This window comes from Chrysochloris asiatica, unplaced genomic scaffold (assembly GCF_000296735.1).
Source record: "Chrysochloris asiatica unplaced genomic scaffold, ChrAsi1.0 scaffold00167, whole genome shotgun sequence".
In the NCBI taxonomy this organism is placed as follows: domain Eukaryota; kingdom Metazoa; phylum Chordata; class Mammalia; order Afrosoricida; family Chrysochloridae; genus Chrysochloris; species Chrysochloris asiatica.
This window is the reverse complement of record NW_006408685.1, coordinates 7,090,928-7,104,037: the sequence shown is the minus strand read 5'-3', so window position 1 is coordinate 7,104,037 and position 13,110 is coordinate 7,090,928. Positions and strand designations below refer to the sequence as shown.

The 13,110-nt window shown below is 37.9% G+C and overlaps 1 protein-coding gene across 1 annotated transcript in view; it reads right to left on the bottom strand.

Moving 5' to 3' along the window:
- RPS6KA6 (ribosomal protein S6 kinase, 90kDa, polypeptide 6) overlaps positions 1 to 13,110 on the bottom strand; it is a 411,979-nt gene that overhangs the window by 176,305 nt on the left and 222,564 nt on the right. Inside the window, exons 10-11 of the mRNA XM_006871313.1 lie at positions 1,133 to 1,203; positions 786 to 874 (exon numbers count right to left, since the gene is read on the bottom strand). Of these exons, the coding sequence (XP_006871375.1) occupies positions 786 to 874; positions 1,133 to 1,203 (160 nt within the window). The remainder of the gene's footprint in view (positions 1 to 785; positions 875 to 1,132; positions 1,204 to 13,110) is intronic.

Sequence of the window (13,110 nt, the reverse complement as noted above, 5' to 3'; positions counted from 1 at the left end):
CTACTCCCGTAAAGATTTACACCCTCGGAAACCCTGTACAGAGTCGCTATGGGTCGGACCCGACTCGATGGCACTTAACAACAACAACAACAACAATACTTTTCATAAGTTCTCTGTAGTGAAAATCTATGATTTCTTATTAACAAGTCTTTTCAATTTAGTATGATAAAGATACCTGTTGTTCACATTGAACTTATTAAGGTATTATGAAATATTGATGTGACTTTTAAATAAAATCAAAATTACAATCAACATAACATTATAATTTAAGTACATTTTCTTTTCTTATTCATTTATGACCTCAGATCTACTCCCCAAATTTTCAAGTACAGAGGAATAAAGCAACTTTGAACTTTCAACACTAGGAAATAAATACAATAAGAGCACATCTGGATCCAGGGAAAAGCTATCAGAAATTGTTTCAATAGTGGGCAGTAATGGAAACACAATATTTACTTTAAGAATACTAATTACTTTCAAACTGCCTTCAAATATCTAAAATATTTTAAATGATTACCTATGAAACATAGAATTCTGTGAATGCTTTAAAAGAAAGTCAAGCATACACAAAACACATAATATTATATATGAAATATTAGTCACAATGAATCCACTCCATTTCTTAAATCATGTACATAAGAGTTTATTGTTTCAGGCATATTTTCACATATAATTGTAAAATTCTAGGCATAAGATTAGTAGTAAATTAACTTAAATCATAATTAGAAAGGTGAAATTAATCTCTCAAAATGTAACATTACAAAAGATTAGAAAAATAACTATACCTAATCTATTTGCTGGATTTCTTTTGAATAACATCCTTAGAAGACTCTGTGCTTCAGCACTAAGAAATTGTGGCATTCCAAGTTTTGCTCTGAAAAAGAGTATTTTAGAAAATTTCATTTAACAATAGTCTAAATATTCTTCAAAGTTGATAAATAAATCTCAATAGTAAATAAAGAGTGCTTTCAAAATAGCCAATAATATGTCTTATATAGTAGGATAAAATAGCAAGGCAGTTTGAAAAATATTATTTTGTGTAAATTTATAATTACATTAAGTTTTTCAAAACTGAAAATAAGGATTTTACTCCTTATTTTACTCAAAATAAAATGATATTGCTTACACTTACTTCAGGATCATATTCATGGTCTCATTTCTGTCTTTACCTTGAAATGGCAGAGTTCCAGTAAGCATTTCAAACTAAAACAAAAATATAATCACAGCAGTCCATTTAGCACAACTTATGTAATAAAATGCTTTAGAAAAAAAGGAGACTTGCTCATCAAATCATGTAGGAACTATATAATAATGGACCAAAAAAGAGATCAGAACTGGGTCATTAAAGGAAATATACTTCCAGTACCTAACTATATAGGTGACTTTTACTCAACCACCTAGGAAAGATTTAGCAAATCTAACCCATTTTTTTTTTTTAAATTACATTTCATATGGCTAACTTCTCAAAGTCAAAACAGTTTGGAAATAGACATAAGACTTTTTTTTTTTTTTTTAAAGATAAACTTTTAAAGCCAACATTCAACAATAAAGGCATAACAAAATAAGCATACAACAATTGCAAATCCATACATACCTAACACATATTTAATCATTGCCACTCTCCCCAAAACAGGAATCCAAAAAGAGAAGTGAGAGCAGCTGCACAACACACATACCAAAAGTAGGAGTCTTCACAAAGTTCATGGAAAATACATATCATGAAAAATTATGCATGGATTTCAATTTTTTCACCAAAATAAACTCATACTTACTATCTTGACTGAACATCAAATTTGAGACACTAAGAAAAATAAGACATTAGTTTAGAAGGAGGCTCTCTCAGAGTAACATGGATACTGATAAAACTGAAGCAACAAGCAATAAATTTACAGTGAAGCTTGGTTAGAAGAATGATGAAATCACTGATGCTTTATGAAAAGTTTGTAGGGACAATGTCTCAAAGAAATCAGCAGTTTGCAAATGGGTAACTCATTTTAAGAAAGAATAAGACAATGTTGATGATTAAGTCCAAAGTGTTAGACTATACGTATAAATTTGTGAAGGAACAATTAATCTTGTTTGTGCCCTAACTGAAGAGGATCGATGATTATCAGCAGAAAGAAAAATAAAAAAATAAAATAAAGCCAACACCATAGACATCTCAACTGACTCAGCTTACAAAATTCTGACTGAAAAATTAACATTAAACAAACTTTTTGCTTGAGAGGTTCCAAAAGAATTACACCCATATCAGCTGCAGACAAGAACAGAGTTTTCAATAGAAAATCTAAACAAGTGAGATCACGATCTTGATGCATTTCTTTGAGGAATTATAAAAGGACATGATAAGTGACTTTACCAGCATTATCTGGAAATCAAAGCACAATCAAAGTAATGGCTACCAAGACATGCAAGAGGTCCAGTCAAAGCAAAAGCAGACTGCTGAAGAGCAAAGGTCATGCCAAAAGATTTTTGGATGCTCTAGTCCTGGTGTGGTACTGTAGGTTCAGTACTAGACTATGAACAATAAGTTTGGCAGTTCAACCCCGCCAGCTGCTCTTTGAAAACCCTATACAGGGTTGCTATAAGTCATAATCAACTTGATGACACTTAACAACAGTCTTGGTGTGGCATTGTGGGATAAGCACTGGACTGTTAACTATAAGGTAAACGGTTCAAATTCACCAGCTGCATACTGGAAACCCTATATAGGGTCGCGATGACTCTGAACAAACTGAATACCACTTAACAACAACAGCAAGGCATTTTGGAATATTCAAAGCATTTTGATTTGCATGTTGATTTTCTGAAAGGTCACAGAATAATAACATCTGCTTATCATTAAAGTGTTTTGAGAAAGTTAGCCGGAGTTTTAGCAGAGAAATGTTCAGGAAACCTTCACCAGAGAATCAGTCTCAACTGAGACAAAATGCTAACGGTCACTTTTGAGAGAGTTTTGTTGGGAAATCATTAGGCATTCACCTTATAGTCCTTATTTGGCTACTTCTGACATCTTTTTGTTTCCTAATCTTAAAAATATCTTTAATGGGCATCCATTATCCTTTAGGTAATAATGTAAAAGTGACTGCATTGATATGGTTAATTTCCCAGGACCCTCAGTTCTTGAAAGATGAACTACATGGCTGGTATTATCACTTACAAAAGTGTCTTGAACTTGATGAAGCTTATGTTGAAAAATAATCTTATTCATTATCTTTTAATTCCATGAGCTTTTTTCTGAAATTTCCTCTTATTTTATGTCTTTATAATCAGTTCCCATACACTGTGATATCTAGTGATGTGTGTAAAACGAAAGTAAATTATATCAGATTCAGAAGCTATTCATTTATCATCAACCAAGTATATGCTTAATTCCATGCCTAATTAGCCAGTCAGTATTTATCAAACATCTACCAATTGCTAATATACTAGATTGCATGGTCAGTTTGAACCAAAAGATCAGCTGTTCAAAATACACGAGGTCTCCTCAGAAATCCTGTATAGGTTCACTATGAGTCAGAATCAACTTGAAGGAATTAACGACAACAACAGGTGCCCACTATGGACTCCTGTTGTGGCACTGTAGGATCATCACTTGACTGCAAGATGGCTGACTACTTAGAAAGCCTACACAGATCCTCTACAACAAAGAAAGGAAAACCAAATGAAACAGATGCAGATCATAGTACTGGAACCTTGAGTTTCAGAGGAAGGAACAGAGAGGTGGACTGAATGCTTACTAGGAGAGAATATTGAACAGACATGGCAAAAAAGGAGACTGGTGACCTGTGCTAGCTGAGCAGACACAGGGCGGTGATCTTAAACTTTTGTGAACAGCTTCAGAGACAAGATACTATATTGTAATTGCAGAAATATACAAGTGAATTACAGAGATAAAGGTGCAATTATTTTCTTTCTTAACTACACTCCTCTGGTGATCACAGGAATGGCCAGCCCCACCAGTATACACCCCCTGCAAAGCGCCAACTCTTCTGATGGTTGGAGCCAGACAAATGTGAGCACTACAGTTGTGAACCCCATCAGAGGAAGGGGTAGCTATCTGAATTAAGCTTGGTATCTAGATTCAGGGGAGCCTTGCTCCAAACATGCAGAGCCAGTTGTGGTCAGTCTTGAACTAGTCATAGCTAGGTGGGGCAGCTGAACAGATAAGAAGAGGTAAAAAAACAAACAACAACAAGTAGACAGGCAATATATGCCAGCCAGCCAAGTAAGGTGTGGTCATCTTGAACTTTCACTGGTCCCTTTGAAAACAAGAAGTCGGTTGGTGGTGCAGAGTCATAGCACTTACTGGTGGAAATGTGCCATATTTTTCTTATACTACACATTGTCCTCCTGACCAGAGGAGTGGCCAGCCCTTACCTACATACACTCTCAGCTAGGCTTCTACTCCCTGGGAGATTGTTGTTGTTGTTATGTGCCGTGGAGTCGGTTCTGATTCTTAGTGACCTTGTACAGGGTTTCTGAGGCTATAAATCTTTACGGGCGCAGAAAGCCTCATCTTCTTCCCACAGAACAGCTGGTAGTTTTGAACTGCTGACCTTACGGTTCACAGCCCAATTCGTAACCACTACGCTACCAGAGATCCCTAGTTCAAGTTTGGCCAGAACCAGCTTTGCAGGTGTGGAGCAGGCAACCCCTGATTCTAGGTGCCAGGGTTAGTGCTTTAAGATTCCCACATACTTTTATGCACCTCCAATCTCTCTCTGGGAGGTGCTGCACACTTGCAGAGCTGGTTATGGCCAGACCTGAACTAGGGGGACCTCTCTACCTAGGCTGCCTTCTAGGATGGAAATACCCTGGTCCCCAGAAGAGAAAACAACTAGCCCCACAGTAACCCCATCTAGGGCAAGAATGTCACTATTTCATTCTTTATCCAACTACTATGTCAGGTCCTTGGCTGGCAGGAGACCCCAAAATTTGCTCCTCTTTGGATCTGGCACCTTCCCAGGTTCTTTTCTTTCATTGTTTCATCTTTTCAGTTTCTGCTTTCATTTTTTCCCCCCAAGAAATACAACTGAAGAATGGATTAAAAAAAAAAAAAAACACCTCTGGTACATACCCAAAATGGAATATTATGCTACCTTGAAGAATAACAAGGAAGTTGCAAGTCACTGCTTAACAGGGATTGAGACATGGTTGGAATGAGGAAAAAGGGTGAAATAATAATAAGATGACTGGCTGTCTTTTGAATCTTGGTTTCCCTGGTTTACCATTATAAAATAGACACGTGAGGTGGAAAGAAAGGCATAGCCAGAAATATCACCATAGAAGGCTTGTAAGTCCGGCTTCTGCCTATAACTGATTGGAATATCTAAAATGGGGCTACAACATGCCCAGTGAAGGAGGCTTCCTGTGGAGCCTCTGGATTACACAAGACCATAGATGGAATCTTGAACCGCATCCAGAATCTTCTGAGGTGGGACATTTCCACTTAAAAGGACAAGCAGACCAACCTGGAACAGCTAGAACAGAAGATACTTCTTGAAAGAAAGACCAACAGGAAAAATACAAAACAATATAGGCAGTCCAACAGCTTACTACAAGAATAAGCAAGTTGGTCGCCCAGCAGATATCAAGGCAAGTGGCAAGGTCCCCTCAGGGCAAACCACTTCCCAAGACTAAGACTCAATGGGAATAAACGCTCTGATTGGTGACCATGTTCATCACCAATAAGGGGAAGTGAGGGAAAAACAACAATGAATCTTCGAGCTACGCTTTACAACATTCAATAGACTCTTTGTGAAACCGGTGGAGAGCTGGTCAGCCAGAAATGTGGCAAGACCTGGGGACCTTGGGCCCAGAGTCAGTGACATAGCCAGAGAGGACTAGAGTGGAGAGTGAAGCCTCCAGCTGATAAAAGGCGGGTATATGCATAAGAACACTCACACTTGCAGATAATACCTACTTGACCTGGCTTTAATGACTGGATGATCAGAGCTCAACTAGAAGAAGAAAGAAGAGGAAAAAAAGAGTAATCTGATACAGTTTGATAAACTTGACCTACACCTATGGATGCAATAGCTCAAAAGAGGGAACAAATATTTACAGCAAGGATCATTCCCACCCCCTCCATACACAGAATAGACAGGGATGGGCAATTTGGACATTGGCTACCCAAAATAGGGGGGGCTACAAAGGCAAGAAGTGACTGATTTACAAGCTTTCAAGAGGGAGCCTAGATCCAGAAGACATGGAGGAAGGTAGACTCTCCACTGAGTAGTATCCAATCTGTCTGGGTGGGGCTGATGAAAGGAGATGAGGATAGGTCTCTTGTGATACAATAGTGAAAAATTGTTATCAGGAGTGATTGTGTAGGTTGGAAGTGTAAAGGCAGACATTTTGTTGCAAAAGGAGGGGAGTGATGGACTTTGCAGTCTAGGAGTGGAGGTCTCTGGGATCATCAAGGAAGAGCATAGAGCGGGACCCTACCCAGAGAAGCAGTGGTGCCAGAGATGAAGGCAGAGACGATGACATGAAGAGATGGAGTGGCTAGGGACTTTAGACCCAGAGAGGAGAGGGGCTGTGTTGACGAACCGGGAGCAGGCTTGCAGGGAATACACTTTGGTTGGTTGATGATGCATGGAGGGGATTGTAACCATGGCAATGAAACGATATACAATAGGATGAATGCAAAGCTAATGTTCTCCCATGTAAACGATCACATAATTCACAATAAAACATTTAAAAAAGAAAAAAAAAAAGAAAGATTTGTTTATTGTCCTGGCAATCCGAGGCACTTTTAATATCCTTCTCTACTACGAGAATTCAAATGCATGGATTCTTCTATGGTCTTCTTTATTCACTGTCCAATATTCACAAGCATGTAAGGCGACTAGAAATATCATGGTCAAACATAACCTAGTCCTCAAACCGCTGACATCATTGCTCCTGAATACTCCAAAGAGGTCCTGTGTAGCAGATGTGCCCAATACAAAGTCAACTGACGTCTCAACTTCCACCTCTGTGAGTGTTGACCATGGATCCAAGCAAAATAAAGTCTTTGAGAACTTCAATATTTTTTCCATTTATATTATTTACTGGTTCATTTGCGAGGCTTTTTGTTTTCTTTACATTGATGTGCAATATTTTCTCCATTTATCATATTATTTACTGGTCCACATGTGAAGTTTTTTTTTAATGTTTTATTGTGACTTATGTGATAGTTTACATGGGAGAACATTAGTTTTACATTCATCATTTCATTGCTATGGTTACAATCCCCTCCATGAATCATCAACCAACCAAAGGGTATACACTACAAGCCTGCACCCTGGTCATCAGCACACAGCCCCCAACAGCTCCATCTCTCCACGTCATCGTCTCTGCCTCCATCTCAGGCATCACTGCTTCTCTGAGTAGGGTCCCACTCTCTGTTCTTCTCCATTGATGGTCCTAGGGACCTCCACTCCTAGACTGCAAAGTTAATCACTCCCCTCCTTGCTACAAAACATATACCTTTACAATTCCAACCCTCACAAGCAGTCCAGATAAAAAGTATTCACTATTGTTATCACAAGAGATCCATCCGGATTTCATTTCATCAGCCCCGCCTAGACAGATTGCATACTACTCAGTGGAGCCTCTACCTTCCTCCACTTCTTGCCTTTGTATCCTCCCCCACCTCATTTTGGGTAGCCAATGTCCAAGTTGCCCATCCCTGTCTATTCTGTGTATGGAGGGGGAGGGAATGATCCTTGCTGAAAGGATTTGTTCCCTCTTTGAGATATTGCATCCATAGGTGTAGGTCTAGTTCATCAAATTGTATCATATTATGCTTTTTTACCTCTTCTTTCTTCTTCTGGTTGAGATCTGATCATCCAGTCATTGAAGCCAGGTCAAGTGGGTATTATCTGAAAGTGTGGGTGTTCTTGTACATATGCACTCTCTTCTTATCCACTGGACGCTTCACTCTCCACTCGAGTCCTCTGTGGCTATGTTACTGACTCTGGGCCCAAGAGTCCCCAGGTCTTGCCACACTGCTGGCCAACCCGGTCTTCCCCCAGGTTCACAGAAGTCTATTTAACAATGTAGGGCTTAGCTTGCAGGTTCATTGCTGTTTTTCCCTCACTTCCCCTTATCGGTGACGAGCGTAGGCACCAATCAGAGCGTGTATTCCCATTGAGTCTTAGTCTTGGAAGGGGGTTTGCACTGAGGGGACCCGACCACTTGCCTTGATGTTTCCTGGGCAAGCAACTTGCTTGTTCTTGTAGTAACAGTCAGTCTGCCTCTATTGTTTTGTATTTTTCCTGTAGGTCTTTCTTTGAAGAAGTATCATCTGTTCTTCTAGCCCCTCCAGGCTGGTCTGCGTGTCCTTTCAAGTGGAAATTTCCCATCTCTGAAGATCTAGATGTGGTTCAGGCTTCCACCTATAGTCTTATGTAATTCAGAGGCTCCGAAGGAAGCCTTCTTCACTGGGCACCTTGTAGCCCCATCTAAGGTATTCTAATCAGTTATAGGCAGAGGACGGACTTACAGGGATTCTATGATGATGTTTCTGGCTATTCCTTTCTATCCCCTTTTGTGGCACGGGGCCCCAGGAGAGATCTCATGTGGGGACTCTGCTGTCTCTGTCTCTTTGTTTTAATCAGCTTATTTTTTAATTTTCTTGATTTTATAATAAAATTTTTCAGTAGAATCTTAGTAAGAAATATATTAGAGATTTAAAACTTGCACATTCACACCATATTCAATCATGCGTAGTCCTAAAGAATGCTTCTCACACTAACAATAAGTTTCACCACTAGGAAAAACCAGCTAAAGTTTTTGTCAGCTCAAGTTCAAGATTACATTCAACATTCTGTGTAGTTTCGGTCAGGGGCATTAAGACCTTTAGAAAATTAGCAAAAATGCAATTGAGGGCTAAAGGAATAGTATTAGATCATAAGCAGAAATTTAACTAGATGTTTTGTATAGAGTAGTTTTTGGTATAAGGAAGTTGTTCTGTTTCTTCTTGGCTACAAAACTTTTTTATGCTTCTTGTTTTTTCTTGTTTAATCAATCATGAAAAACAACTGTGTTGTCAGTTACCATAGCAAATAATGTCTAGGTACATGTTGTGATTAATTAATCTATAAAAAATAATAGGTGAATGCAGAAATAGGAGTTAAGATTTAGAATTATGCTTTAAGGTTAACGTGACATTTTTAGAGCAATGAGGTTTGCTTACAGAAATCAGATATTGTCTAACTATGTAAAGGGGTACAAGGAAAATTTTTATATTCTTGATGCTCTATATTGAAATGATTAATATGTATGATTTAGACCACTACTTTGAAAAGAATGATTAACAAATTGATGGTATAGAGTAGTATAAAAGCTGCTTGAGAATCTGAAATAGGCATGAGGATAAATAAAATATGAAGGGAAAGAGAAGAGAAATAAAATGTAGAGAAGAGAGGAGAAATAAAATGTAAAGTGTGAGAGGAGAAATAAAATGTAAGAGGAGAAGATTCACCATCTAACAAGACCCATCAATTCTGTGAGCTTAATTCTTCGCCGACGTCATACCTCCTTCTAGGACCCCCAAATAAGAGTGTTGGAGCTGGCTTCCAACACTCCCCCTCCAGGGTCTATTTTATAATATAATGCAAGGAAAACCAAGGTTCAAAAGACAGCCAAGCATCTTAACATTATTCCCCCCTTTTCCCCATTCCAACCATGTCTCAATCTCTGTATCCCAGATTCTGTTGTTCCAAGGTTGAGCATACATCATTATTTAACTCTGTCCCACTTAGCCCATTCAAACCTGCCTAATGTTCTCCCATCTGCTTTGTTCTTCCATTCCTCTCTCCCTTCTTGTATATTTCCCACCTCCCCAGCACCCAAACTATCCTGAGTCTGTTCCATGCCCTGTGCTCCACCTTCACCTCGCTCCCCTCACCCCACCCCCAACCTCCCAGCAATAAGTAAAGAATCCTCCCACCCCCCTTTAGTATGGTTTGTTTTTCTTAGTCTTTTACAGTAGTGGTCCTATGCAGTATTTCTCTTTTTGTGACTGATGAATTCAACTCAACATAATGCCCTCAATATTCATCCATGTTAACTGGTGGTATACAGGTTCCTTGTTATTCTTTAAGGTAGCATAATATTCCATTGTGTGTATGTACCACAGTTTGTTTATCCATTCTTTAGTTGAGGGGCACTTTGGCTGTCTCCATCTTTTTGCTATTGTAAATAGTGTTGCTATGAACACTGGTGTGCATTAATCTTCTCCTGTTGTGGCTCATTTTTCTTGTGGGTAAATACCAAGTAGAGGAATTGCTGGGTCATAAGGTATTTCTATTTTTCAGCCTTCTATGGAAGCACCATATTGCTTTACAGAGAGGTTGGACCATTTTGCAGACCCATCAGCAATGTAAGAGTGTTCCATTCTGACCACATCCCCACCAGCATTTATTGTCCTCTACATTTTTTCTCTTTGCTGTTATTGTTGGTGTGAGATGATATCTCATTGTTGTTTTGATTTGCATCTCTCTAATGGTTAGTGATTGTGAACAGTTCTTCATGTTTGTAGGCTGCCCAGATCACTTCCTTGGTGAAGCGTCTGTTCATGTCCTGTGCACACTTTTTAATTGGGTTATTTGTCTTTTTCTTGTAGAGGTGTTGTAGTTTCCTATATATTTTAGAAATGAGTCCCTTGTCTGATGTGTCATTTCAAAAGATTTTTTCCCATTCTGTGGGTTCCCTTTTAACTCTTCTGGTAAAGTATTTTGATACACATAAAATTTTAATTTTTAGTATGTCCCACTCATCTATTTTGTCTACTATTGTTTGTGTGGTTTTCAAAATGTTTTGTAGTCTGTGTATTCCCACAATTAGTGCCCTCACAGTTGTCCCAATTTTTCATTGATAGTCTTCATAATTCTGGGATTCACATTTAGGTCTTTATTCCATGTTGAGTTGGTTTTTGTGTAAGGTGTGAGGTGAAGGTCTTGTTTCAATCTTTTGCATATCATTTTCTAGTTCTGCCAGCACCATCTATTGAAGAGACTATCACCTCCCCAAGCAATATATTTAGGAGTTTTGTCAAAAATCAGTTGGCTATATTTAGATGGTTTAATTTCTAGATTCTCTATTCTGTTTCATTGATCTATGTACCTTTCATTGTACCAGTACCAAGCTGTTTTGATCCTGTAGCTGTGTAGTAAATTTTGACGTCAAGAATTGCGAGGCTTCCAACCTTATAATTCTTCTTAAGCAGAGCTTTGCTTATCCTCGGTCTCATTCCTTTCCATATAAAGTTTGTAATTGTTTTTTCCATGTCTTTGAAGAATGTTGGAATCTGGATTGGGATCGCATTATCTGTGTAAATTGCTTTCGGCAGTATTGACATTTTCACAATGTTAAGACTTCCTACCCAGGAGCATGGTACATTCTTCCATTTTTGTAAGTCTCTTTTGGTTTCCTGTAGTAGTGTTTTGTAGTTTTCTTTGTATAAGTCCTTTGTTTCCCTAGTTACATTTATTTCTAGATATTTCAAGCTTTGGGTGGCTATTATAAATGGTATTGCTTTCCTAATGTCCTTTTCAACACTGTCATTTTTGGTATAGAGGAATCCAACTGATTTTTGTATGTTGTGCTTATATCCTGCCACTTTGCTGAATCTTCCAATGAGGTCTAGTAGCTTTTTTACTGAGTCTTTGGGGTTTTCTACATATAGGATCATATCAGCTGCAAATAGGGAGAATTTTTCTTCTTCTTATTTGCCAATTTGGATGCCTTTAAATTCCCTGTGTAGCTCTTTCTAAGACTTCGAGCACAATATTGAATAGGAGTGGTGACAAAGGGCATCCTTGTCTGATTATTGTTCACAGAAGAAAGGCTTTCAGTTTCTCTCCATTGAGAGTAAAGTAAGCTGTTGGTTTTGTATATATGCTTTTAATTACATTGAGGAATTTTGATTTAATTCCTATTTTTCTGAGTGTTTTTATTAAGAATGGATGTTGGATTTTGTCAAATGCCTTTTCTGCATGAATCTATATGATTTATCATGTGGTTCTTTTCTTTTTTCTTATTTATATGGTGGATAACATTGTTAGTATTTCTAATGTTGAAGCATCCTTGCATCCCTGATATGAATCCTACTTGTTCATGATGTATCATCTTTTTGATGTGTTGCTGGATTCTGTTGGTTAGGATTTTGTTGAGAATATTTGCTTCTATGTTTATGAGGGATATTGGTCTATAATTTTCTTTCTTAGTGATGTCCTTCCCTGGTTTGGGTATGAGGGTTATGCTTGCTTCATAAAATGTATTAGGAAGTTTTGCATCTTCCTCTATCTTCTGGAATAATTTGAGTAGAATTGGTGACAGCTCTTCCCTGAATGTTTGGTAGAATTCACAAGTGAAGCCGTCTGGGCCTGGACTTTTTTTGGGAGTCTTTTGATGACCTGATCAATTTCTTATTTTGTTATGGGTCTGTTCAGGTTTACTACTTCACTGTGTATAAGTTTAGTTAGGTCATGTTTTTCTAAAAATGTATTCATCTCTTCTAACTTTTCAAATTTGTTGGAGTACAACTCTTCATAGTATTCTGTTATTATCCATTTGATTTCCTTCAGTTCCATTGTGACATCGCCCATGTGGTTTCTAATGTGTGTTATTTGTGTCTTCTCCCTGTTTTCTTTTGTTAGGTTTGCCAATGGTCTGTCGATATTGTTAATTCTTTCAAAGATCCAGCTTCTTGTCCTGTTGTTTCTATAGTTTTTACGTTTTCTATCTCATTTATTTCTGCTTTAATCTTTATTACTTCTTTTCTTTTGGTGGTTGTAGGTTCCCTCTGTTGGTCTGTTTCTAATAGTTGTTGATGCTGTGTTAATGTGTTTATTTTGGTTCTTTCTTCTTTTTGGATGTGTGTGTTTATTGCAATAAAGTGTTCTCTCAGTACCGCTTTTGCCGTGTCACAAAAATTTTGGTATGTTGTGTTTTCGTTCCCATTTATTTTTAGGAACGTTGTGAATTCACGTTTAATTTCTTCTACTACCCAGTCGCTTTTCAGCAGGGTATTATTCAGTTTCCATGTATTTGACTTGATTTCCTTGGTCTTCCTATTGTTGATTTCTAATTTGATAGCATTGTGGTCTGAAAAGA